At 40.1% G+C, this 24,367-nt stretch overlaps 1 protein-coding gene across 2 annotated transcripts; it reads right to left on the bottom strand.

The window, feature by feature from the left end:
* Positions 1 to 1,781: 1,781 nt before the first annotated feature.
* On the bottom strand, positions 1,782 to 12,527 carry gabrg1 (gamma-aminobutyric acid type A receptor subunit gamma1). 2 transcript variants are annotated; one of them, XM_023838690.2, is made up of 9 exons: positions 12,319 to 12,527; positions 8,433 to 8,593; positions 7,446 to 7,513; positions 6,588 to 6,808; positions 6,175 to 6,257; positions 5,120 to 5,257; positions 4,766 to 4,918; positions 4,035 to 4,234; positions 1,782 to 2,108 (listed from the first exon to the last, which is right to left on the bottom strand). In XM_023838690.2, exons 1-9 carry the CDS (start codon positions 12,429 to 12,431, stop codon positions 1,830 to 1,832), a joined length of 1,416 nt encoding a protein of 471 aa, XP_023694458.1. In that variant the 5' UTR covers positions 12,432 to 12,527; the 3' UTR covers positions 1,782 to 1,829. The 2 variants fall into 2 exon arrangements, with proteins under 2 accessions (XP_023694458.1, XP_023694459.2); XM_023838691.2 differs by lacking the exons at positions 8,433 to 8,593; positions 12,319 to 12,527 and having other exon boundaries at positions 1,782 to 2,105; positions 7,446 to 7,640.
* Between the last annotated feature and the right edge of the window lie 11,840 nt (positions 12,528 to 24,367).

The following is a 24,367-nucleotide window of genomic DNA, read 5'->3' as shown; positions in this document are numbered from 1 at the left end:
TTTATCTTTCACAGATACTAAATTTAGTGGTGGGAACATAAGGGGAGTATTGGGACACCCCGCTACTCTCTCAAAAGCTTTTATTGTACTTTTACTGCACCGCGTTCAATAACTACATGCTGGAAATTAAAAAATGGTAGCATCAGTAGGTTGCAGGAACCATCAGACATTGAAACTAAAGAAACACAAAACCACACAAAATTCACTGATAATGATGTTAATGGGTGTTCAGGTTCTACCTAAACTGTGTCATGCTTTATGGCTTTGAGGGAGTCATGAATTCATCGCATTGCACTGAGTAACAACAGGACCCAGAAACACTTCATGACAATACCCCCATGACATTCTCACCTCACAGTAATAATCAAAGTGGGTTAATGCATTTTTCACAGTTATATGGTTCAATGAAAAGGTTGCTTTATAGCAGCTTGAAATATAAATATCAAAATAAAATTATTACTTTTTTCTATATGCGATACATATTCCCTTTTTTCAGTTTTTTCTATAGTTTAATCTGAGCTGCATCATAGAAATGTCTGTTCAGTACAGTTCATAGTGAAATATGTCACCATAAATATACATTTCTTTTGACAAACCTCAAAGCTTTTTCCCAAACGCGATAAATTTGAAATATCCTGAGGGTACATAAGTACTTTAACCTCTATCACACATCATTTTAGCTATTTTAAATTTACCACCCCTACTGTTTACCAGCAAAACTAGACCATGTTAACACTGAAAAAATATATTTTCACTTTTATGAATACATCGAAACTATACAGAAAACATCTTCAGTATAATACTAAGTAAAAAACTAAGTTTAGTAATAATGGTATTAGTCTGGGTACGGGCAGACTAATCATGGCTAAATGTGATCAAATGTCCAATACTTATTAAAATAATACAAATAAAAAAGGCAAAAGCTGAATATTTAAGGATGTGTCAATGCATGTGTGTGTTAAATGATGGAAAGCTTTGGGACAAATGCGGAGAAAAATATTTCTGGACAAAAACAAATGCTTAGCATACTTTCTGTATGCTATTTTTTTATATATATATTATATTTAAATTGCTAGGAATCAGATTTTACTCTCACAGTTGGTTTTCATCATTGATATATGTAAGACTACAGAAGTAAAAACAAATGAAAAAGGCTGATGGAAAGATAATGACATATCACTTTTTTTTAGCTCCTAGAATATGCTGTAAACCGTAAACCAAAAGCTAGGAACAGAGAAGAGATAACATGACCCATACTGCTGTTATTGCTATGGTCAGTACAATTTCAGCTGCGATGGAGGAGCATGCAGCCCACAGGAAATGACCATGCCGTACTCAGGAAATCCGGCTCCATCCACAGTGCCGATTTTGCAATGCAATGTGTAGCTCTGTAGGCAAAGTGAAATATCTGATTTCTTCCCCAATGATTATAAGACGGAGAACAGCTGTTGGTTTTTTTTTTGCTGGGCTGCCATCTGGCCTCTAATAGTTTTTTAATAGGTGGGTTGACAGCGTGATTCTTTTCAGTATGTACCGCTAAACCGAAAACTTTAATAAGTTCTATTTTGCCTCTAAAACATCACACTATATCATCAGAGTTCTTACATCAGTTACATAGTTTTTCCTTCTGTTCTTTTTTTTTATTATAATGGGGTCAGAGTCTATTATTTCCTGCCATTTTAGACTAAAAACTCTGCTTCTCATAAGTATCAATAGATTTGTTTCGAGAATCCCCATTTCTTTTTTTAATATGGGATGTAGTGAGGAGAAAGATCATCATAAAATGTTTGATTATTTTAATAACTGAATTTGCATCTCCAAGTTTTGTCTCATAAGTAGAGATACCCGACCCAGTAGACGAGGTTGAAGAGGCCAAACGCAGTGGGGAAGAATATTCGTGAGTAGGAATCGATCTTGGACACGTGGACATGCATGCGATTCTCTCGCCAAGCACCTGAGCGGCAGTCATCAAAACAGCAGAAGAAGCTGGTACAATCTTTGCCATCCAGGCATTCGTATGCATAGTCGTCCTCCTCGTGGTAGGGAGCGATGTTGTTCATTTGCAGTAGCGATGGCCCTGGCCGGATGTTCACCACAGTGGATTTCTGCTGGGGAGGCAGAGAAGGGCCAGGTCAATTTATGAATTTCGCTGGTGGTGTGATGATCCAGATGTTAAAATGTCCCAGGAGCCATAATATAAGCCCTCCGCAGGGCATTTCCAAAATTAAGGAACATTACCACTTACATTATATACATAGGGCACTTGTAAACATTCGCCTGAACTTGTAAACATTCAGCAGAATCACATGTTTTTGAACCTCAGGGAAAAAGTGAAAAGAACAAAAAAGGAAATCAATGCAAGAACTATCAAGAGAATCAAGGCCAGATCTAAACCATCAACCCACTGGTTTATAGCTCTGTAGGTCCCCATGGTCTTCATTTAATTCAAGATAAAGAAACAGGCATGCCATTTTGTACATGGAACATAAACCTTAAGGCTGCACTTGGGTTTACATTTTGTAAACCCAATAAATGAAATGGACCTCATCCCCACGTCAGTGGTCTGGACAGAGATGTCCGTTTATGATGCCTCATTCACAATAAAGACTCATTTTTTATTTCATGATTCTACTGGCCTTGGAAATGTTAGAAGTAGGAAATAAGTCTTTCTGGTAGTTAGTCGTCTGCATTTTTGTAGCAGATGATAAACTAGTAAATAACTTTATTTGTTAAGCGTTTCTAGCATGTTGGCTTTTTGCACCAGCTTATATACCGAAAATTCTTTGAGTTATACTCATTGCATAGTCTAGCATTTTATGTGATTTTCAGATTAATGTAACGACAAAAATTGAAGGTCTGGTTTTAATGTGTAAATAGTCAAATAAAATGTCAGCCGTTATTGCTGTTATTAAGCATGTGGACCGTTTACCGATTAATAGTCTATAATGTCTTGTAAGGAATGTTTTTCTGTATTTCTATGCTTATATAATGATATCATCTCTGCTGGAAAATTCTTCTTCTGAATTAACAACTTTTAATTTGAAATTATACACCCACTGCCCTTAAACAGATCTGTAAATGCTACAGGAATGTCTGAGTCCCTAAATAATTGCAGGTGTTTAAAAATCTAAAGTGCATATAAATAAATCACAGTACTAAGTGTCCATATCACTGCTGTTCCTTTAAGGTCCTGCTATGTAGATTTACTGCTGTAATATGGGCAGGACACAAATCCTACGCATCACAGCATTAAACCAGGCTCATTTTCAGAATCATGCAGGTACTTACAGACATGTTATGCACACTGCTTATCTCCATTACCCACACTAGTCATTCAAAGGAGCAGTCAATCGGGGCAGGACACATTGTTTTTTTTTACTTTACACATTGTTTGGATACATTTATTTTCTTACTTTAAAAATTACTGTTTTGATAAATGTGCTTAGATGTGTTTAGTACAGTATATGCTGTTCTTGTTTTATCCGGTTCATTTTGTTTTTAATTCTAAAAAAAACATATTTCGGTGTAATTTTTTGGGGCCGGGAACCAATTAATTGGTTTTCCATTATTTCTTATGGGGAAAATTCTATCAGAACTCGAACTTTTTATGATTTGATCTGGAGTTCTGAACGGACTAAGTTCGAGTTCTGAAGTACCACCGAGTGCAGAATAGTTGTTATACTGTATTGTTTAGGAAATACTGACAGGTACAAGTGCAGCTATTATAATACATATAGAAAATATCATTTTATATAAAAAAAAAAACATTAATTTATTCTCTCTCACACACACATCATTTCATTCTCATGGATTCAGCGTAGTGCTTGGCGTGCGCCAAATTCAAGTATTCCTTATTGGAACTTTCTGATTTGCCTTTTTTTTTATTATTTTAAATATTTTCATGGCTGAGGAACCTGTAGATATGGAGAACCAACTGTAGTTTTAATGTCAGAGATGGAGCTTTCACTCTCATGTCTGCATTGCTGTTGTGCAACGAGGCCTCTAGGGGGCGCCGCTGGTACATGCCAGCTCACCTGTACATTGCTGGATTTGGATTTCTTCGCCTGCCTGTTGCTCGTGAAATAGTGGAGTGTTCCGTACTCCATGAGCGCGGCGAAGGTGAATATGAAGCAGACGGAGACGAAGAGATCCATGGCCGTCACGTACGACACTTTGGGGAGGGATTTCCTGGATATGGTGCTGAGGGTCGTCATGGTCAACACTGTGGTGATCCCTGCGTGTAAATATATAAGGAGAGTGCAGATGGCAGAGCATGATATTTAGGGCAGTAAATACAGTCAAAGGCAACATATGTACCCATCAACTGAGTATCCTGGCTGGGAAAGTGGGGGGGGGGGGGAGGGGGGTAATTACCCATCGCACTGGGTAGGGGGAAACACCAAGCCTGTACAGCCCACCAAATGTAATTAGAGGCAATAAATTATTATATTAAAGAACATGCTATGGCATTATATATACAGTATGTGAATTAATGCACTTTACGTCTACGTACTGTCCCTCAATAATAAGAATAACACCACATTTTATTTGGGTGAAACTTTTATAAGCAGCATATTGAGAAAAAGCAGGACCAGTCTGTTCTCGGTGCAACTGGAGATAAGGGCCTAATGGTGACATCACTCTGCCAGCCATGGGATTTAAACCGACAACCATCTGATCACAGGCACATGTTCTAACCCACAGAGCCACCTCAACATTACCATATGATAATGCTAACGGTGCTTTTCATAGGATTAATGCATACCTAACGATGTCCTGGCTGGAACAGCATCCTTGTTGATCCAGAAGGAGACCCAGGACAGAACCACAATCATGCTGCAGGGGATGTAAGTCTGGATGGTGAAGTAGCCCATCCGCCGACTCAGATCAAAGAAGATGGTCATGATGACATATTCCCCTGTAACATAATGCAGAGTGCTTTAAAGCAAAATAAAACCTATAGTCATTATGATAGTAACCTATTAAAAACTATGGTTTCATCTGTAAAATTTTCAATCCATCCATCCATCCATCTTCCAGCTTATCCTGAGCACTGCTGTGGGAAGTAGATAATAATAATAATAATAATAATAATAATAATAATAGCTGTTGGTCATACCTGATTGAGTGTGTGCTACGTCTGACGTGTTGCGCAGCCCGACAAACGCAAACTGGTACAGCCTCCAGTACCGCTGATCAGCCACCTCCACGGACCTCCTCTGCCAGCGGTAGAGAATCTCGTTTTTAGGGTACCCATCTGAGGAGGCACAGAGGGGAGACCAGAGGCTGCACCGGGCTGGACCTTCGGCGATTGGCACAGCCTCTAGCTACGCGGTGAATCAGCACACAGAACCAGACGCTGCGAGCCAGTGGTTTCCAACACGCCGCCTGCTTTACGGTGTTTATTCATTCACCGGCTGCCCGGGTTTGATTAAAAACATATTACTGCAAATTCCATATCCCACTTTGTTCTTTCTAGATTATATCCATGAGAAAATTTAATGGTCAGTAAAGATTTTTCATTTTATTCCTAATTTCTTCATTTGAACTTTAGAAATATAAGCAAATAACGAATGCTATTAAATATATAACATTTCTACTCCTTCTTTTGTTAAAGGTTCAAAAAATAGTCAAAGTGAACATATTTCTTCATATTTTTTTCGTTTTGTTTCATGCTTTCAAGTGTCCGTTGTTGGTAATAATCCAAAAGGGAATCCATCTTAACATATTTTTAACTGAGAAATTGGTTTATTCACAATAAAACTGTCGATTAAAAACAATGAAAAATCAAGTGATCGGGGAGACACCAGGACAGGGTTGAAAACCACCACTCTGTGACAACAAGGTCAGTAATCTATTCTTAAACCAAGGAAATGGCCACACTGTAGGATTCTGGAACATGGCAGCACAGCAGACATGAGACACATGACAGTGTGGATGATGAGGGCATGCGCTCTCTCTACATGCCTGATTGGGTTTGACTGCATGAGCCGCACACTAGATCACCCTACAAACAGTGCCAGTACCCCCCCCCCCCCCCCCGTTGAGTGAGGCTGGGGCTCATGACTGCAGAATGGCAGATGGGGGCTCAAGCTTTTGCACACTTCTCCTGGATTGCTACTGAACCTGAAGGGGTGTGCTGCGTGCATCAGCGGATCAAGATCGAACACCTACAGCTCGAAAACTCCAGCGGACACGAGTGCTCGTCCATAGGAAAGTTATGCAGTTTAAGGTAGCATTCCGCATTAATTGTCAACCTGACAAAAACAAAATTATGACAGAAAAAAACAAAAAGATATTAGGTTGCACCTGTGCATTGTATAGCTGTGCAATATTGCATTAATGTCTGAGCAACTTAACAAATCGCTAAAGAACATAGCAATCGATAAGCTTTTTTGTACTTTATGCACTGAAACTAAAAGTAACAACAGAGTCAGCTCTATGCGTCAACAAATAGCACACTTTTCATCAGAAATAGCCCTACAGCACAGAATACAGATGCACAAATCAAAGTTGCGCAGACACTGAGCAGTAGAGACAGGCGACCAATCAGAATGAGACACTGGGTGATGACACAGCAGCCCCACCTCAATGTGTACATGACCCGCCCATTGCTCCACAGCCGCAGAAGCCGATTGGGCGTTGTGATCCAGTGAGCGTCCGACTTCCTGGAGTTGCGGAAGAAGGTGTCAGGGATCCAGATCTTTCCAACCATGTTACTGTTGAGCATGAGGAGCTTCATTGAGCTGTTGAACTTCAGCCTGCTGTCATACCACGTCTGGGCAAAGAATATGTCAATGGTGTACTCCTGAAATGAAATGGAAACATGGCAGAGTTGACTCAGAGCTGAGACAAACACGTGAACTGTTTTAGCGCCTCTCCTGCTTTGAAGATAGCAGCAGGTCAGATATCTGCTTGCCCCATCAAGGTTTATAATAGAATAGAATAAAGGACAGAAATCATAACATAGTCAACAGCAGAATGTCTAAAGATCTGAACTAGATGCTGACTGGTCATAACCTTGTCAGCTGTTAGCCAATATTATGGGAGGTTCCACAGCACAGAAAATAATATGTGCAAAGTGAGATATCGAAGATCTTATGACTGTCTCTCAGAAAGCAGATACACCCGGCAAGGTCTGTATCAGGCCTCCAGCAGGCTTCTGAAATCATTCACCTCAGGTAACCAGGTGTCTGAATCAACAAAGCCTAATTCAAGCAGCCAACAGTATTTATCTTCATTTTTATCTTTTATCTGTACTCCACTCACAGTCACTAGCTGAAATGTGGTCGGGACGAAGACTGTCTTGGTGGATTTTTCATCGCACAATGCTTGTGCCTTTCGAATTAAATAGGCAGGATGCTCCCACGCTGTTTGGATAATGTCAGACAACAGATTTAACTCTTGGAATCCGCAAGCTGCCTATAAAGAGGCTACTCACTCACCATATTTATGGGGTCAACCGGTCCAATGCTATTAACATAAACCGCCGTCTCAATCACCGTCGGTCTTACTGTAAGACATTTAAAAAGTAGGTTAAGCAAATACATTTAAAACATAATTTGTCAGAGATCTTCATAATGATACTGTACATACAATCTCGACCAAAGTTTATTCAAATTTGATGACAGGATTCACAACATTTTACATTTCAGTCACATTTATCATTTTTTGGGTAACACTGTACTTGAGGGGGCACAAATACTTAGTAGTAGCTGAGACTACTGAAGTACAAATCATGGACAAATATAGTAGGTACAGTACGTGAGATTAAAGATGCATCATGAATGAATATGAGACCAGCATTTAATTTGTTATTCATTACTTTGTTTCTTCAGTAGTTTGTAGAATAAAGAATGATAGTAATAAATATAGTAATTGCTTGAGATAAAAGATATCACAATTTGCTATTGATCAACGAACATGAGATCAGTACGTAACTAAGACTTAGTTTGTGCTTAATTAATACATAAGTTATAATAATACTACATTATTTATGCCCCCTCAAGTAAAATATTACCCTTTTTGTGATTTCTAACAAATTCACTGAGAAGCAATACAATCAAATTTATTTATTCTTACTCGGTATGTAAAAGGCAATAGATTACAAATCAATCAATGCTTGTTTGGCTCAGTTACAGCACAGCACCTGAGTAGCCTTGTTCAATATCTGGGATTGGACATGTTACTGACAAGCTAATGAATTCAACAGGAATAGAGAAACCGCTTACAATGTAAAAGGAGCAACACAATGCAGTCTATGTATTGCAAACACAAAACTGCACGTTAAGTTTGTAGAGTTTTACAGAGCCAAATCATTGAGAATGAGACACAGTGCTCATTTAATAGCACAAGGTCTCTGACAGTTTCATGACGCAAATTCAAATGAGAAACTAAACAAAGATTTACAATACAAAGCCACAGTGACTTGCCTCCAATGTCAGGTCGGAGCTTGTTGTCGTAACCCTGCAATAACGTGTTTAAGATCAAGGTGACATCACTTTCATAGACCTTAGGCGATAATACCCAGGTCTTATTTATGGGGACATCTTCATAATCTTCCTCCTCCAGTTTATTTGGGCCGAAAGCCAAACTTGGGAGGAAAAAAGAGGCAAAAAAACAAACAACACATCTCAGTAAAGGAGTTTGTAAACCCAAGCAACCCTTATAACTCAGGGGTGCCGGAAACAGACATTTACAAGAACATCCTGGCCACGGTGCGGACATGGTGTTCAGAGGATTTCACCAGAAGGCCACAGGCACTAATAAAATCTGTAACCTCTACCGTACCTTCCAACCTCATCGCGCTCCAAGAAATGTGACCCTCTGGAGCGGCCGCGTGAGAGAATTAGCAAGGAAAGAGTCCGTCGTAGGAGCTGCACTGTTTTTATGTCCGTCTGAGCTACTCCAAGAGTTACACTCCTCAGCTGCTGGGCCAGAGACCCTAAGACGAGAAAGCTGAGGTTCCCAGAAGACCTGGGGCTCCGATTCTGCCAGCCCAGATGCTGACCCCCACGCCCCACTCCTATCACAGCACGGGAGCTGTCGCACACAGGCGGGGGAAAAGGGGGTGGGGGGTTGACAGTGTGTCATGCTAATTACCCCGCTATGAGAGACTGCTGTGGATCCAACAGCTTGGACCAGTGCCAGACCATTTTAACTGCTCCTTCCAAGCATGACTGAGTAGCTGTGAACGTGCTTGTAATCACGCCCCCCCCTCCGCCACGCCAAAGATACAAGGGACAGCCCATGATCCTCCCAGACACCGTGGAGGGAATATGCTTGGAGAATCTCTCGGGAACTGAATTAGCCGACGCTGTGATGAACCGTGAGATACATGGAAATGGGCTTGTTAACTGCGCCGCCCTCCTGGAGGGAAGAACAATATCCATCTATCCTTCCATTCTCCAACAACACCTGAATAGGATCATGGGAATATGTATCATCGAACAATTTTTGTTTAAACTAAGATCTCAGCTGTCTTCACCCAACATCATTTGACTAACTGCATGTCTGAGATTTTTTTAAATGAAAAAATGATTATAAATAATAAAACGGAAAGTAAAGTATTAGAATTATCAATTATTTTATGATGCGGTCCTGTGCTGCATAAGGACGTTATGGTCAATGGTGGGCCACTTATATGACGGTGATCCCATAAAATTATAACGGAGCTAAAAATTCCTATCTTCTAGCGATGCCGTAGCGCAACATTATTACATCATTACTCATGTGTCTGTGGTGATGCTGATGTGCAGAAACCTACTGCTCTGCCAGTCATATATACGTACAGCATGTACAGTTATGTACACTACATAGTACTTGATAATGAAAATAAACAACTATGTTACTAGATTATGTATTTACTATACTGTATTTCTTATTATTTTAGAGTATACTCTTTCTATTTATATATAGAAAAAAAATACGGTAGCCTAGGTGTGTTGTGAGTTATAACATCTAGGTTTGAGTAAGCACTTTATAATGTTCGCACAATGACAAAATCACCCAATGATGTATTGTTCAAAATGTATTCCTGTCATTAAGCAATGCATGACTATATATAAATAGCAATTAGAAAACCAGAACTGGTGCTAAATGTAAATCCCCCTTTCCTGATTATCTAGCATATATATATATAGTGCTTATAGCTTTTTGAAATGTCTGCTGAATGTGTTGGATGAACAAAGCCCACCAAAGACGGCTGGTTTGGGAACATGCAGTGCAGTTTTCACTGGCAGTGTCATGGGGAAAGGTTGTACACTATGGAGACATCCAAAGCTCTGCTGCAGTGCAGTTTTCACTGGCAGTGTCATGGGGAAAGGTTGTACACTATGGAGACGTCCAAAGCTCTGCTGGCAGGGTCACAAACAGCCCTGGGCTACATCTCAGCTTCCAATGGCTTTTTATCAGATACTATGGCCATTATGGCGTTTCAGCTGCCTCTCAGGAGTTTATCAAAATGAGTTTTCTAAAACTCATAGAACTGCGCTGGCTACCCCATTGACTACTGCATGAGGTCTACTTGGTTATTCAAGCAACTACAGCTTGGAGATCGACACTGACCATCCACCTGTAAGTTGGAGAAGAGTACCATTGCCATGCTGTAAAGTTATGCGGCTAAGCACAGGAATGCAGGCCGCAGCTCTGACATCACAATAAGACACTGAGAGGTCATGACCTCCCGGCAAAGGCCAACCTCTGTAGGATACAAGACATCTCTGCAGACTGTCCTCCCCTGAGCAAAGGGAACAAATGTAAGTTTATCAAGATGTCACACTGCTTAACTGGGGGTAACCAGAGATAATTGCCATTATTAGTGATCTGATCTACTAATCAATCTACCAGACCTTCTACACAACTTATGCCTTCAGATGCATTAATCTGGACCAAAATAGCTATTTACAGCTTATTCTACAGAAGCATTCTAATACAGCTTGAGCACAGAGTCGTAACAGTTTGGAAAACAACCAAAACTAACAGATGAAATATCACTGCTTCAATTAAGACACGTATGCAACCAAGGAACCTGCACTCATGCAAAGAGACAAGCCGCAAGACTGGCACTGGTGACACCTGTCAAGGTAAAGAGGGACCGTGCCCTGGCTGTCCCTCCCAAGACAGGTGACCTGTCCCACACCTCACTGACACATCATTTTAAAGTTTAACACCACCATGGGATGCAACCCTTATATGCAGTCACCAGGGAAAACGTGAAGGTCTTTTTACCCATTCCTCTAGGGAGCTCTCTCTCTCTCTTTCTGCGTCCTTTCCCTGGCCAACAGAAAACAGCCTGCAAGCAAAATTTTATTAAATAAATAAATATAAGGATAAACAAAGAAAGAAATCTATAAATAACCTGGCAAGCCTCATTAATTTCAAACCAATACTTAATTTCCCTATCAGTATTATGACAGAATTATTGCAAACCTAATAACAACCGATTTTCTTGCTTATTTATATTATCCCAAACCAATCCGCAAATCAATAATCATATTTTCACCAATTGTAAATGTATTAAGCATTTCGTCCAGTTCAATAAATCATGTAGCTCGTTTTAGCAGGGTTGGGGGCAGGGTGCTCACTGGATATTGCCACGGAAAAAAGCCCCTTTGCCGCATTTCTAAGTCTTTCCAAATCATTCAAACATGCCGCCACGGACGCTGATATATTTGAAGGTTACAACAGATGGTCTGTTTTAGGACGTTAAACGACTTCGTTTTAGACGGACAGTGTAATGAATGAAACACTTTTCCTCTCCACATGCGCCGAAAAACGCTCATGTATATTATACAGTATTTATAAATGGCAGTGAAATCCGAAAGATATTTTATTCAAATTAATTAGAAATTAAATGCTGTCCTATTATCTGACTTTGTGCGTTTATTTCAAATAGAGTAAATTGGATTTCCAAGGTTGTTTCCGTTCTGTGACATTGCACTGAAAACGGACAGGGAGATATTAGCCTCGGCAAGGGACCGATCAATCGCCACGTAAACACGGCTTTAAAGCAAGGGTTTTACACTGTGATCTTCATGGTAAAAGAAACTGCTATTCGTTTTCTGCAAGGAACCGCACGCATTTTTATCTCCGGAGGGTATTGCAAAAAAACGTGTATTTCAGCATATGGATAAGCGTTTTTCAGTTCATCACAGTTCATTAAAAATAATTATAGATATAAAAAACTAATTAAAAAGAGCGCCATGGATATACATATTAAATATTAACTTAAAATTGTCTGGCAATGACTAAAGATAACGCATTTCTGGTATAATTTGCACACAGTGCCATTTATCCGTTATCTCAGTGCAAACTTACCTGACTCCGACACATGCTAACATCAGGCAGAAAGCCGACACACGATGCTGCCAAGGCTGAAAACTCACGGCTAAACTCCTACAGCTCATGATCTCTTTAGAGATCAGAATCATATCTCCACACACCAAAAAAGCAATCTTTATATATATATATATTCCCCACTAGCACCTGCCTAAGTGTATTAGTGAAATTCGCCTGCGATCCGATCGTGGTGCGGGACTCATGATTAAAAAAAACACCAATCAGCATGTCAGAGGCCTGCATAAATTATGTTCATAGCCTGCCCTCGTCCAATCAGGTGGGAGGAAAGAGGGTTGGCTTCCCAAGCACTCCGGAGAATCCGCTTGGCATCCCGGGGTGAAAAAGGCAGTAAGGCGATGGAGCATCATGTCGGGTTTGGATAATCACAAACCATTTTTAGCTTTCCGCTTAAATGGAAGAGATGGCTCTGCTCTTAGACTGGGTTGTGGGTTTTTCATTTGAATAAGTAGATCGCGACTAATAGACATGCTCATTATGTAGTGAATCAGACAGCTAATAATTAACTAGAACTGAATTATTAACTCCAGTGCGCCGTTTTCGCATGTTTAGTTTTATTAATGGATGTAAGGTGTTACCCAAATGAGATGTCATAACAATTTTTTTGTAATGTCAATTTTTATTGAAACCATATGAACTACATAAATCAAACCCAATACATAATCTATGTGGCATAACAGGGACGACGATACCTTAAGTAAATGCTTTGTTTGTCATACATTTAATTTTTTTTGTCCTTGCACGCTCTTCTTTTAAAAGGCGGTAGAACTAAAAGGCATGTTTTTATGTTGATGTTTATCTAGTGCTTTTCGGTGCAATGAAATTTGTATTTTTAAATTCAACAATAATGGCACATGTGGTGAATGAAATCTGATGTGGGGAACTGATGTTCAACATTATACAGATATAGGTTCTGCAAGACATAACATAATGGCTAGAAATCAGGTGTTACCATGGTGATCACTTCCATTTACATGTCGGACTGACACATTCTCTCACCAGTTCTCTGAAAATACTATTAAAATTTAAAATTCTTAACATCTGACAATTACACATATAACAATTTGCTGCTTTTCTCACGGGTAGAACACCCACCACTAAACCCTTGTTTAAAACTATAGCTGGAGTATACTGGACATTTTTAAAACTACTTCAACTACTACGCCACCTACTGTCCATTTGTTTAAGGTTTTTTTAATACGCTGACTTGTCAGTTCTGAAGTCTTTTTTTCTGATCCACCCTTTAATCTCCATGTAATGTTTCAAGTAAACTTTCCTAATGCTAACTGAATGTATTAATATGGCCTGAACAAATGACTAAATTCTGAATTATTGATTAATTCTGGATATCAAAAATTAAGAGTGCCTCATTGCATAGAGAGGGCTTACACACTTGTTAATGTCAATATGGCAGTGATTAATACACTGTCCAACATAGCTTTTTCATCTGATGAGTGTGACACTTGGGTAGGGATGGAATGTAAACCCCTGGTTTTCTGGGTCTGGGGGTTGGGGAAGGGGGGGGGGGATCGGAGCATCAGCAGAGCCAGTCAGGCTGACCACTCTTAACTACAATCATAACCACAAACAGAGAAGATTAAACACAGAGAAAGCATGTTACTTTCTGACAGATCATTATTGAATATATTAAAAATTATGATGTGCATAACGGAATCAACAGGGTAATTTTCAAGGCTGGTAAAGACTTCCCCTCACTGGAGCCTAAGAGCGTATGATGAATAGCTTCACATTATCAAGCAGTATTTCTTATTGAATTATGCAGCAGTAATTTTAGAAACAAATTATAGACGTAATAAAAAAAAAAGGTAAAATGTCATTTCGGTTAAAACACCTTTGCAGGGCTCTGCAGCTTTTCTGTATGTTCAGCATCTGCCCAGTATTGCTGCATCCACAGTTGCTAGGCAACATTATTGCCACCTTCTTCAAGCATGACTTATGGGATCTTTGAGTCTCGCACCCTCTCTTTGCGTTAACTTCTTCCGTCTCTTTCAGTTGAAGCCATGCCCACACCCTGTGATCTGAAAATGTGCCGGGGATGAGATCCAGTGTAGGAGTCAGCAGCTAATGTAGTGGTAAAGGGCATATATTTGTAATGCAAGTAAAGCTCAACTGTAGAGCGCACGTTCAGTCTTTATTTCAACTCACAAGGCCAATATGATGATAGTAACGTTGAACTGCTTCTGGCAACTTCTGTATCAAATCAAAATGTTTGGGCCTCTCCTGTCACTTCACACTAAACTTCATATTCAATCAATAGGATACAGAGTACTGTGTAAAAGTTTTCTGTTGTGTGTCCCCTGCCAATAATGGGTTTAATACACAGCTACTGTTTAAAGTCCGGACACTGCTTATCATTATCTATTTTTAAATGGTCAGATAATGTGTGATTGTTCTGTACAATGCTGCTTAAATTGTATGTTTACAATCAAACAGGGAGAATGCGACAAGTTCAATAACCTATACATAAATCATTATGCTGTCGAGACTGTGGTGTCCCCTGAGATATTTAGTGTCATTTTTCTTTTTCTTATTTTTTTGAGCTTTTCAAAACATTTTACAGCCTCAGGCAAACGACCACAAATCCCTGTGACAGCCCCAGGATGGCTGGGCAGGTCCGCGGTCTCAGACTTTATGGGCCTTACAGGAGTGGTGTGCTCCATGCCCTTGCCATTACCTCAATAACCTCCAGGCCTGACGATCTGCGTATTTCTGAGGTAAGTATGGTTTGAAGAACAAAAAGCAATACTCCTCATTTGCATTACTCATACAATGACCAGGTGCATTCAGGCCTGGACTGGGATTAAAAATCAGCCCTAGAGTTCTACCAATACAGGCCTACCACATGGAGCATGACAAATTTTGCAAGGGCACAACTGCATCAACTCTCTAGCAAAATGTCCAATGTGGCGGATGGCCTGTGCAGCTCTGGGTGCGTAAAAACAGCTCTTTAATAAAAGTAATAAAGTTTCACTGATCACTATACATATGTGTGTGAGATCAGTCATTAGGTGCATGATTTAAATAATTTTCTTTTGAATGTAGCTACAGTTGGCTTCGTATTTCTTTGCAGATCTAATAGAGTGCCTTTGCTACATTAGACGCACACCTAAAGTATAATTATTTTTACTTTTACAGAGCTCAAAGAAAGTAAAAATGTTGCAAATTTATTGCTTACATAACAAAAAATCAACTGAGAAATTATGCTTAACATACACTCACCTAAAGGATTATTAGGAACCCCTATTCAATTTCTCATTAATGCAATTATCTAATCAACCAATCACATGGCAGTTGCTTCAATGCATTTAGGGGTGTGGTCCTGGTCAAGACAATCTCCTGAACTCCAAACTGAATGTCAGAATGGGAAAGAAAGGTGATTTAAGCAATTTTGAGCGTGGCATGGTTGTTGGTGCCAGACGGGCCGGTCTGAGTATTTCACAATCTGCTCAGTTACTAGGATTTTCACGCACAACCATTTCTAGGGTTTACAAAGAATGGTGTGCAAAGGGAAAAACATCCAGTATGCGGCAGTCCTGTGGGCGAAAATGCCTTGTTGATGCTAGAGGTCAGAGGAGAATGGGCCGACTGATTCAAGCTGATATAAGAGCGACTTTGACTGAAATAACCACTCGTTACAACCAAGGTATGCAGCAAAGCATTTGTGAAGCTACAACACGCACAACCTTGAGGCGGATGGGCTACAACAGCAGAAGACCCCACCGGGTACCACTCATCTCCACTACAAATAGGAAAAAGAGGCTACAATTTGCACAAGCTCACCAAAATTGGACAGTTGAAGACTGCCTGGTCTGATGAGTCTCGATTTCTGTTGAGACATTCAAATGGTAGAGTCAGAATTTGGCGTAAACAGAATGAGAACATGGATCCATCATGCCTTGTTACCACTGTGCAGGCTGGTGGTGGTGGTGTAATGGTGTGGGGGATGTTTTTTTGGCACACTTTAGGCCCCTAAGTGCCAATTGGGCATCGTTTAAATGCCACGGCCTACCTGAGCATTGTTTCTGACCTTCTCCATCGCTTTATGACCACCATGTACCCATCCTCTGATGGCTACTTCCAGCAGGATAATGCACCATGTCACAAAGCTCGAATCATTTCAAATTGGTTTCTTGAACATGACAATGAGTTCACTGTACTACAATGGCCCCCACAGTCACCAGATCTCAACCCAATAGAGCATCTTTGGGATGTGGTGGAACGGGAGCTTCGTGCCCTGGATGTGCATCCCACAAATCTCCATCAACTGCAAGATGCTATCCTATCAATATGGGCCAACATTTCTAAAGAATGCTTTCAGCACCTTGTTGAATCAATGGCACGTAGAATTAAGGCAGTTCTGAAGGCGAAAGGGGGTCAAACACCGTATTAGTATGGTGTTCCTAATAATCCTTTGGGTCCTCTACTTACGAATCTTCAACTTACGAATACTCCCGTGTGCCACGCCCCCTCATTTACCTCATGTGGAATCCCCGTGTTACCAGCTGTTTCAAGTAATGCTGATTGTTGCTGTGTATTTAAGTCCGCGTTAGAATATGTTTCCCCAGTCCGGTCATTAACGTCTTGACGTTGTTTTCATGTTCCTGAGTGTGTTTCCCCAAAATAAACCCGTGTTCACTTGATTTTGCCGGCTCCTGTGCTGCTTCCCCGCGCCAGATATACAGTATATATATAGTGAGCAAATGGATAAAGCAATCATTCTGTTATAAAATCCATTGCTTTGCAATATTTTTATCGAATAAAAGCAAGCGTCTTAAGACTTTTTGCGAGCACTGTGCATTTTCAGTCTCGTGTAGGCTACTGATCCCTTTTTTGGTCATTTCGCACGACACGTCCAGAATCCTCTTTAGGACATCTCAGTACTATGTCCTAGTGTCTTTATTGTTGTACTTGTGAACAAGGATTTTGTTTATGAAGAGACATTTTTTCCCCATAAACACATGGCTAATATGGCTCATATAATATTCAGTTAGATCTTAAACCACCCTCAAATCAAACAAGCTGGAACCACATACAAGTTTAAAGTCAGGAGCTTTTAAGAACTGACTCATTTTGTCATCAGAGAGACACCGGGACGTGTAGGCAGTGGGAACTGCCAGAAAAACTGAGTGAAGGGTGTGTCCCACTGATGGAACTGCATCTGCTACAGGACTACTGATGCTCAGACGTTTGGTTGGGCTTACAAATGCCGGCAGGGCATCAGCAGCCTGCCCCTCCGCTGCTGTACTGGCTATTTCACATGTGGCTACTTACCTCCAACACACAATCTCAGACCAAATCATAAGGTTCTCCTACCAGTCCAACTTCCTCCCTATAGTATGGTGCAATTTTAAGGATCAGTGCACAATGATGAAAAGGTTTTGTAGGACCTGTAAAAAGTCGCCCAATGCTCCCCAATTTTGAAATACATTTTCAAAAGCCCATGTGAGCATCTGCTGTAGGCACTCCTCTCCTATTTTTTTCCCAGCACACTTGAAAAAGTTTGGCAAAGTCATTTGCATGATCTGTTGAGCATCGCTGTGCTGGAGCATATTGCATTTTGAAGTTTTATCTCAAGGCTCTGTTTCTAAATACCATCATGAAGAACTTGCTTGCACTACGTTATCAGGAAGACTATTCCATACTCTGACTACACACTGTGTAAAGAAGTGCTTCCTTAAATCCAGTTTGAAATGTTCATCCGCTAATTTCCACCTATGGCCATGAGTTCTTGTATTTTAACTAATGCTGAAGTAACTATTCGGTTGAACAGCATCCAAACCTGTTATAATCTTATAGACCTGGATCATGTCCCCCCTCAGTCTCCTTTGCTTGATGCTGAACAAATTTAGCTCAACTAACCTTTCCTCGTATGACATTCCTCTAAGACCAGGAATCATTCTTGTGGCCCTACGCTGCACCTTTTCTAAGGCCGCTATATCCTTTTTAAGATATGGTGACCAAACCTGCACACGATATTCTAGGTGAGGTCTCACTAAGGAATTGTATAATCTTAGCATTACCTCCCTTGACTTAAACTCCACACACCTGGAGATATACCCAAACATCCTATTGGCCTTTTTTATTGCTTCCCCGCACTGGCGAGAATGAGACATGGAAGCACCAACATACACACCAAGGTCTTTCTCATAATCAGCTACCTTTATTCCAGTAGGTCCCATTAAATACCTGTACTTTATATTTCTGCTCCCTACATGGAGTACCTTACATTTGTCTATGTTAAATTTCATCTGCCAGGTATCGGCCCAGTCACTAATTAAATCAAGATCCCGCTGTAGCTGCTGAGCCGCTATTTCAGTATCTGCTACACCACCCACATCCCAATCGTGCCGCTCCTCCTGTGTGCCCCGCCCCCTCGTTAACCTCATGTGGAATCCTCTTGATTACCAGCTGTTCCTAGTCTTGTCCAGTCGAGTCTTTATATTTAAGTGCTTCCCAGTTAGTCTTTCCCTAGTCTTGTCATTAAAGTCTTGTAGTCGCTGACGTTTCCCTGTGCCCCCGATTGTGTTCTCCCTTTAATAAACCCTGAGTTTACCCCTTATACTTGGGCTTCTGTGTTTCCCTTCCCATCGTGCCTTCAGCGTCCTGACAACAAGAAGAAAAAGAGGTTTGTATTTTCTATAGTTAATATATTTAAGTCCAAATCGTTTTAGGACAAAAAAAAAAAGCTTTAAAGATTTAACAAGTTCTGGCATAAAACAAGTCACATGATCCCCTGGAAAGTTGTGCATGTCAAAAAAAGAAAACAACAATGACATCATAAAGAAAAGTGGATGGTCTGGATTGTCTAATTTGCAGTTTATTTGAGCAACCGTATGCTACTGTGTTGCTGTTAACAAGGTTGTATATTGCAGTATAACAACTCGACAGTAAAATGCTTTCTAGCCACCCTGGATTAATGTGTAATAAAACTGCAATAGATAATGCTGAATTTTAAAAGCCCAAAAGATGTTTCTTGCAGACTTTATTTTTGATACCTAGAATAGAACAACAGGTCCATCTGTGAGTATAAATCCTTCTTTTAAAACCACACATCCAGTACTGGACTGAACCCGGCACCTGTCCGGTCAGCACAGAGCTGGAGGCCAGCAACTTGCTGGCCCTAACACCAGTCCAACCTAGGGCACACATACTAGTGGTGTAACAGGTCTGAAGCCGAGACCAAAACCACAATACAAATGTTCACAACCTCACGCTACACCACTGCCCCCATCATCAGACCAAACTGAGTTTTGATCTTTTCTGGGGCTAGCGTCATGCCGTACAATACTTTCTACTGATGCTGGGCGATGGCAGCTTCCACACAGCCACGTTTCCAGTCTCTGTAACCATTACGAGCGTACATACATATATCTCATACTGTGTTTAACAACGTATTCGGCTTACGATATTTTCAATTTACGATGGGTTCATCGGAAGATAACCCCATCGTAAGTTGAGGAGCATCTGTATTTTGAAAATATTACACGTTACACCTTCTAATTACATGTGTAATGTAACTATTTTGGTCCAATCATGATCGAGTGCTCATGCCTGTAGTAAAAGCTAGTTTAGTTTCATTAACTCAAGATTGATAATAATCCTCAGATTGCAGAGACCCCAGGCACGTTCAAGTCAGCGGTCTGGGAACATTTTGGTTATCCATAGTATTTTACTTTTTTATTTGTTTTTGTTTACATAGTCATGTACAGTTGTTGTGTTCCTTAGTGTTGTTCTGTAAGTTGGAGATTAATAAAACCCCGAGTTTTTCCCCTGCTTTTACTTATTCACACCCTTCACTTTACGCCTTTAAAAACAAAACAAACCAAAAAAAAAAAAAAAAAAACAGGTACGAACTGTGACTCAAATTTTGAGGTCTGAACCGAATCATGGATTTGGAGAATGGTTATACTCCCATCACATACTATCACTGGCTTACAGACACAAATTCAATTTTTAGACTCTTGGGGCAGGATTTGAACCATAACACCAGGGTTTCCAACTGTCACATATCTGACTTGACACTCATAATTTCAGGATCTCATGTATGTTATGACAGAAACATCAATGACCACTGATGAGGGAGCAGACGAGAGGCACCTGGGATGAGCCACACGAGGGCTGTAACAAGAGGTGAGATTAAACAAGCAACAGGTGTGGCTTGTTAGGGCCACAGAACAGAGAGAATGATGGGAAAGGAATGCAGGGTGCGACAGTATTATTCCATTATAAACCTAAAATTAGCTACATCAAAAGCGTTGGACCAGTTTGCAAACCCAACAGACTAGTTACACAGTAATAAAACTCTTACATAAATGTGCGTGCAGGGTTTTCTTAATTGAGAATCACACTCCAACCAGCTGACCAAAGTCTGCAACTCTGTACTACTTGTGGTGTGAGGCCACAGCAGTAACATCTAAGGAAAGCAGCTCAGTGAGGACAATGGGCTCTTTTGTCTTCCATTTGTTGACTCTGAGGAGCTGTGCGGTGAGTATGCTGACAAACTCAAACTATGCTCCTCTCCTGTACTGCAGAAAAAGTTGCTTACAAATAATAAAAGTTTAATTGGAAAAAAGGCAAGTAAAGCAAGAAAAGAGGTAAAAATGCATCCTAAAAACATCAATGAGATATAATGCACATAAAATAACAATAGCACAGCACCTGGATTTGGGAACCATTCATGCTGTTGACTGGACCGACACATGAAGTCTATATTTTGACAATGTTAGTGACTAAAACGAAACTAGCAAATTCAACACAGTGCTTCTGTTACACCACTCCGAGAAGAAGGCAGGGAACCGGTTTGAGAGGAAGAGAGGAAGGCTTGCATGTTATTAGACCCCATTTGCATATTATTGTATATTATATATATGTGTGTGTGTGTGTGTGTGTGTACATATATATATATATATATTTTTTGTGAAAACCTTTGACAGTGATTTAATGTAGATCAACAAGACTGCGTATAATTGGTCTTTTGGATCACAATATTGTAATCTACTGTATCATGTAAATTTCCCCTTGGGACTGAAAAATAAGGGGACATTGAGAATTATACAGAGTGGATTGTTTTCTCTTTTTCAGTTTTGGCAGCATATATTCCAAGATCATTCATTCATTCATCAATTCATCCTTCAGTTTCTTTTTATTCTTATAAAACAATGTGCAACACAAAAATAAGTCAATATAAAAGTCTGCTTACAGGCTGGTGTGTTAAAATGCGTTATATTTAAAGAAAGACACCAAAGCCAAGTGCATTATCTCAATAAATTCAAAATGCTTCTTTCAGTAATTTGTGTGGTTGATGTATTGCTCTTCACTATTGCAGGATGCCAGTTAATGCACTTAGCATATATTAAATTAACAGATCTACCATAATCAACAAAGTGGGCAGATGTCCGTATGTATTCCAACAGGAAAATGTGATTTATAAAAAATGCTCTAAGGCAGGATGGTAAGGAAGCAGTTAGTCAGAGCACACAAGCTGAATATGGGTATTTCTTAGCAATAAATGTCTTTCAAGGCTCGGTGCTTTGGCTCAGTTGTTGTGAAGGATAAACCATTATAAATCAATTTTATTTACAAGTTTACCTAAGACATAAATCATGGATGTTCTCAAATGTTGCAAATCATGACCAGGTTAACTTTGAATGCAATTTTATATTATGCAATGTTAGCTAGACCTTTATTATTATTATTATTATTATTATTATTAATAATAATAATAATAATAATAAATATTATTATTATTCATAGTAATAACAATAATAACAACAACAATAATAATAGTAGCAGGAGTAGAAGGGGTGTACCTATTGATTTCCTAATGTGCACAGATTGTGTCATATCTTTGCCTGGCAGTACAGCGCAGGGAGTACAAGATACTGTTCACAGTCCTGTCTGGCACCTTTCTGCACAGATCTAGCTCAGAGACTCAGCAGGAGTGACTGCTGAGCTACCACTAGCTTCTGTTCCATCAGATGCATCCAGAAGATGCATCCTACCTGCGATCAACTCGTTCCGCCTTCTTCCCCATATCAAAGAGTGATGGGATCACAGTGCCTCACCTCCCACTTGGAGAAGGGCTGGCAGATGGGCCCGCAAAGGTAGCAAAGAAAAACCTTCACCTCCTTTAGCAAACAGGAGGCAACATAGACATGTGGGTGGTCAAGGATGCAATTAAGAATGTTGCAAGAACAATATATAGTGTTAATCAACAATGTTGGCAATGAAATGTAACATGCATAATGTGCTACACTCTGACATTGCACTGCAGGGGTAAAATTATTGATTAATGACAAGAAAGTGCCCACAATTTTCATGCAAAATAAAACTCAGAAAAATGATTTTGAAAATACTGATAGTGCAGGTTTGGGTCATTTCCCTAGGGCTGCTGGTTCTTTGCCTGAATGTAGCAGTGGAGCAACGCATTAAGTGAAACACAAGGTGGTCCTTATGATCTGTTTTGCCGTGACACATTCTGTTGCAAGGAGAATGAAGACTGATGCAACCCGCTTCAATGTAATCCATAAATGTTCTGCCGATTCTCTGTCTGGAGATGCTTCTAGAACACCTTGGGGACATATGGTTTTTGTCATATCATCAGCTAAGATGCAACTCCATCATAATAAATGGACAGGACTATAAGGAGGACATCCTTTACAAAAAACACTCACCACATTCTCTTTGCCAATCTGCCTTTTCCAGCAGTGTGCATAGTAAGATCAGTATGCTCGTGCTAATCCTTAGCATAAATGATACCAAAGCATGGGCAAGGAAAACACAAGTCCAGCTGAGGATGTTCAAAGCACAACGTGTGAAATGTGTCGTCTGTCAATCCTAGCCCACCCAGGCTCCCTGCCGTTGTGTGTTGTGACAAGCAACTGCCTCTAGCTATATCTGCACTTCAATGCATCCTTCTGGTCCTTACTGCATTATTAGATGCTGTTTTTGCTCATTTCTACCCTGTGGTTGCATTCTCTGCAGGTCTGTATTACAGTGAACAAAGCAGTAAGCAATTTGCTCTAATTGGATTTAACCAAAGCAAGCCGGTGAGATACTAATGTGAAAGGCTAACGACTGTCAATAGTAGTGCCTTCATCCAAAATAAATTCAGTACCATAATTAAAATTATACATGGCCATACAGTATATGCAAACAATAAAAAAGGTAAGTTTTAAGTGTAGCATGCTGAAGCTCTGTACATAGGATGCATAATCCCCATCTCTGGTCTAATAGATCTAAGGACAACAGTTATCCTCACAGAAGCCAATAAACAGTTACTTCTTTTAGCTAATGGTGTGATTTGTAAGGCCCCTGAACAGGAAGTGTATCAAACTGCCGCTGGGGCTATTTTTTTATGGAAAGCTTCATTCTCGCCATCATAAGCAATTTATCAGTGAATAAAACTGACTGCTGGAAGAAATAACTCTTTAAAAGGCCCTTTAGTCACTGCCTGATTTGAGGAACAAATGAAACGAGCAGTAAGAAGTAGGTTGGTGCCTGGTGGCACACTGTCATCCTCCCAACCGAATATAAAATGCCACCTGCTCTCAAAATCTCAAAAATGCTTAATTAACCCTTGAAAAATATCACAATGGTAAAACCCTGTCCGATGAATGTCTCAGATCAATGAAACAAAAAAACATTTGATAAGCAATTCGGACCTCAGCTCCACAGGTGTGTTATATCGGCTCTGGGGGTGGAATGTGCATATTCTAGTGCTTCGCTGTTTTAGATGAACTGATGCTTTAAAACGTGTGAGTGAGATGGACTGACATGATATCCAGGGTCGTCTGGGAATGAATCCAGACTCACTACAACCCTGTTCTGAATCAGTGTTTATGTAAGATGAATGGATGTTTGTTGGTAAGAGGTGAGAATGGTCAGTATCGTAAAACTGAAAGCTGCCGTTACAGGTCCACTGGGATTAACTTCCATGTGACCCAGTTGCTATGAAGCAAGCACTGAATTTATCTATTTAACACAGATT

Source organism: Paramormyrops kingsleyae, chromosome 25 (assembly GCF_048594095.1).
Source record: "Paramormyrops kingsleyae isolate MSU_618 chromosome 25, PKINGS_0.4, whole genome shotgun sequence".
Taxonomy (NCBI): domain Eukaryota; kingdom Metazoa; phylum Chordata; class Actinopteri; order Osteoglossiformes; family Mormyridae; genus Paramormyrops; species Paramormyrops kingsleyae.
The sequence above is the reverse complement of the archived record's forward strand: the minus strand, read 5'-3'. Positions and strand labels throughout refer to the sequence as shown.

What these genes read in the sequence shown, in the direction of transcription:
- gabrg1 (XM_023838690.2), bottom strand. Translation starts at nt 12,431, where the DNA reads ATGATTCTGATCTCTAAAGAGATCATGAGCTGTAGGAGTTTAGCCGTG. An exon ending in GCTCCGACCTGACATTGGAG is followed by an intron (nt 7,514 to 8,432) that starts GCAAGTCACTGT and finishes AATGTCTTACAG; the next exon opens with TAAGACCGACGGTGATTGAG. An exon ending in CGGTTGACCCCATAAATATG is followed by an intron (nt 6,809 to 7,445) that starts GTGAGTGAGTAG and finishes ATTTCATTTCAG; the next exon opens with GAGTACACCATTGACATATT.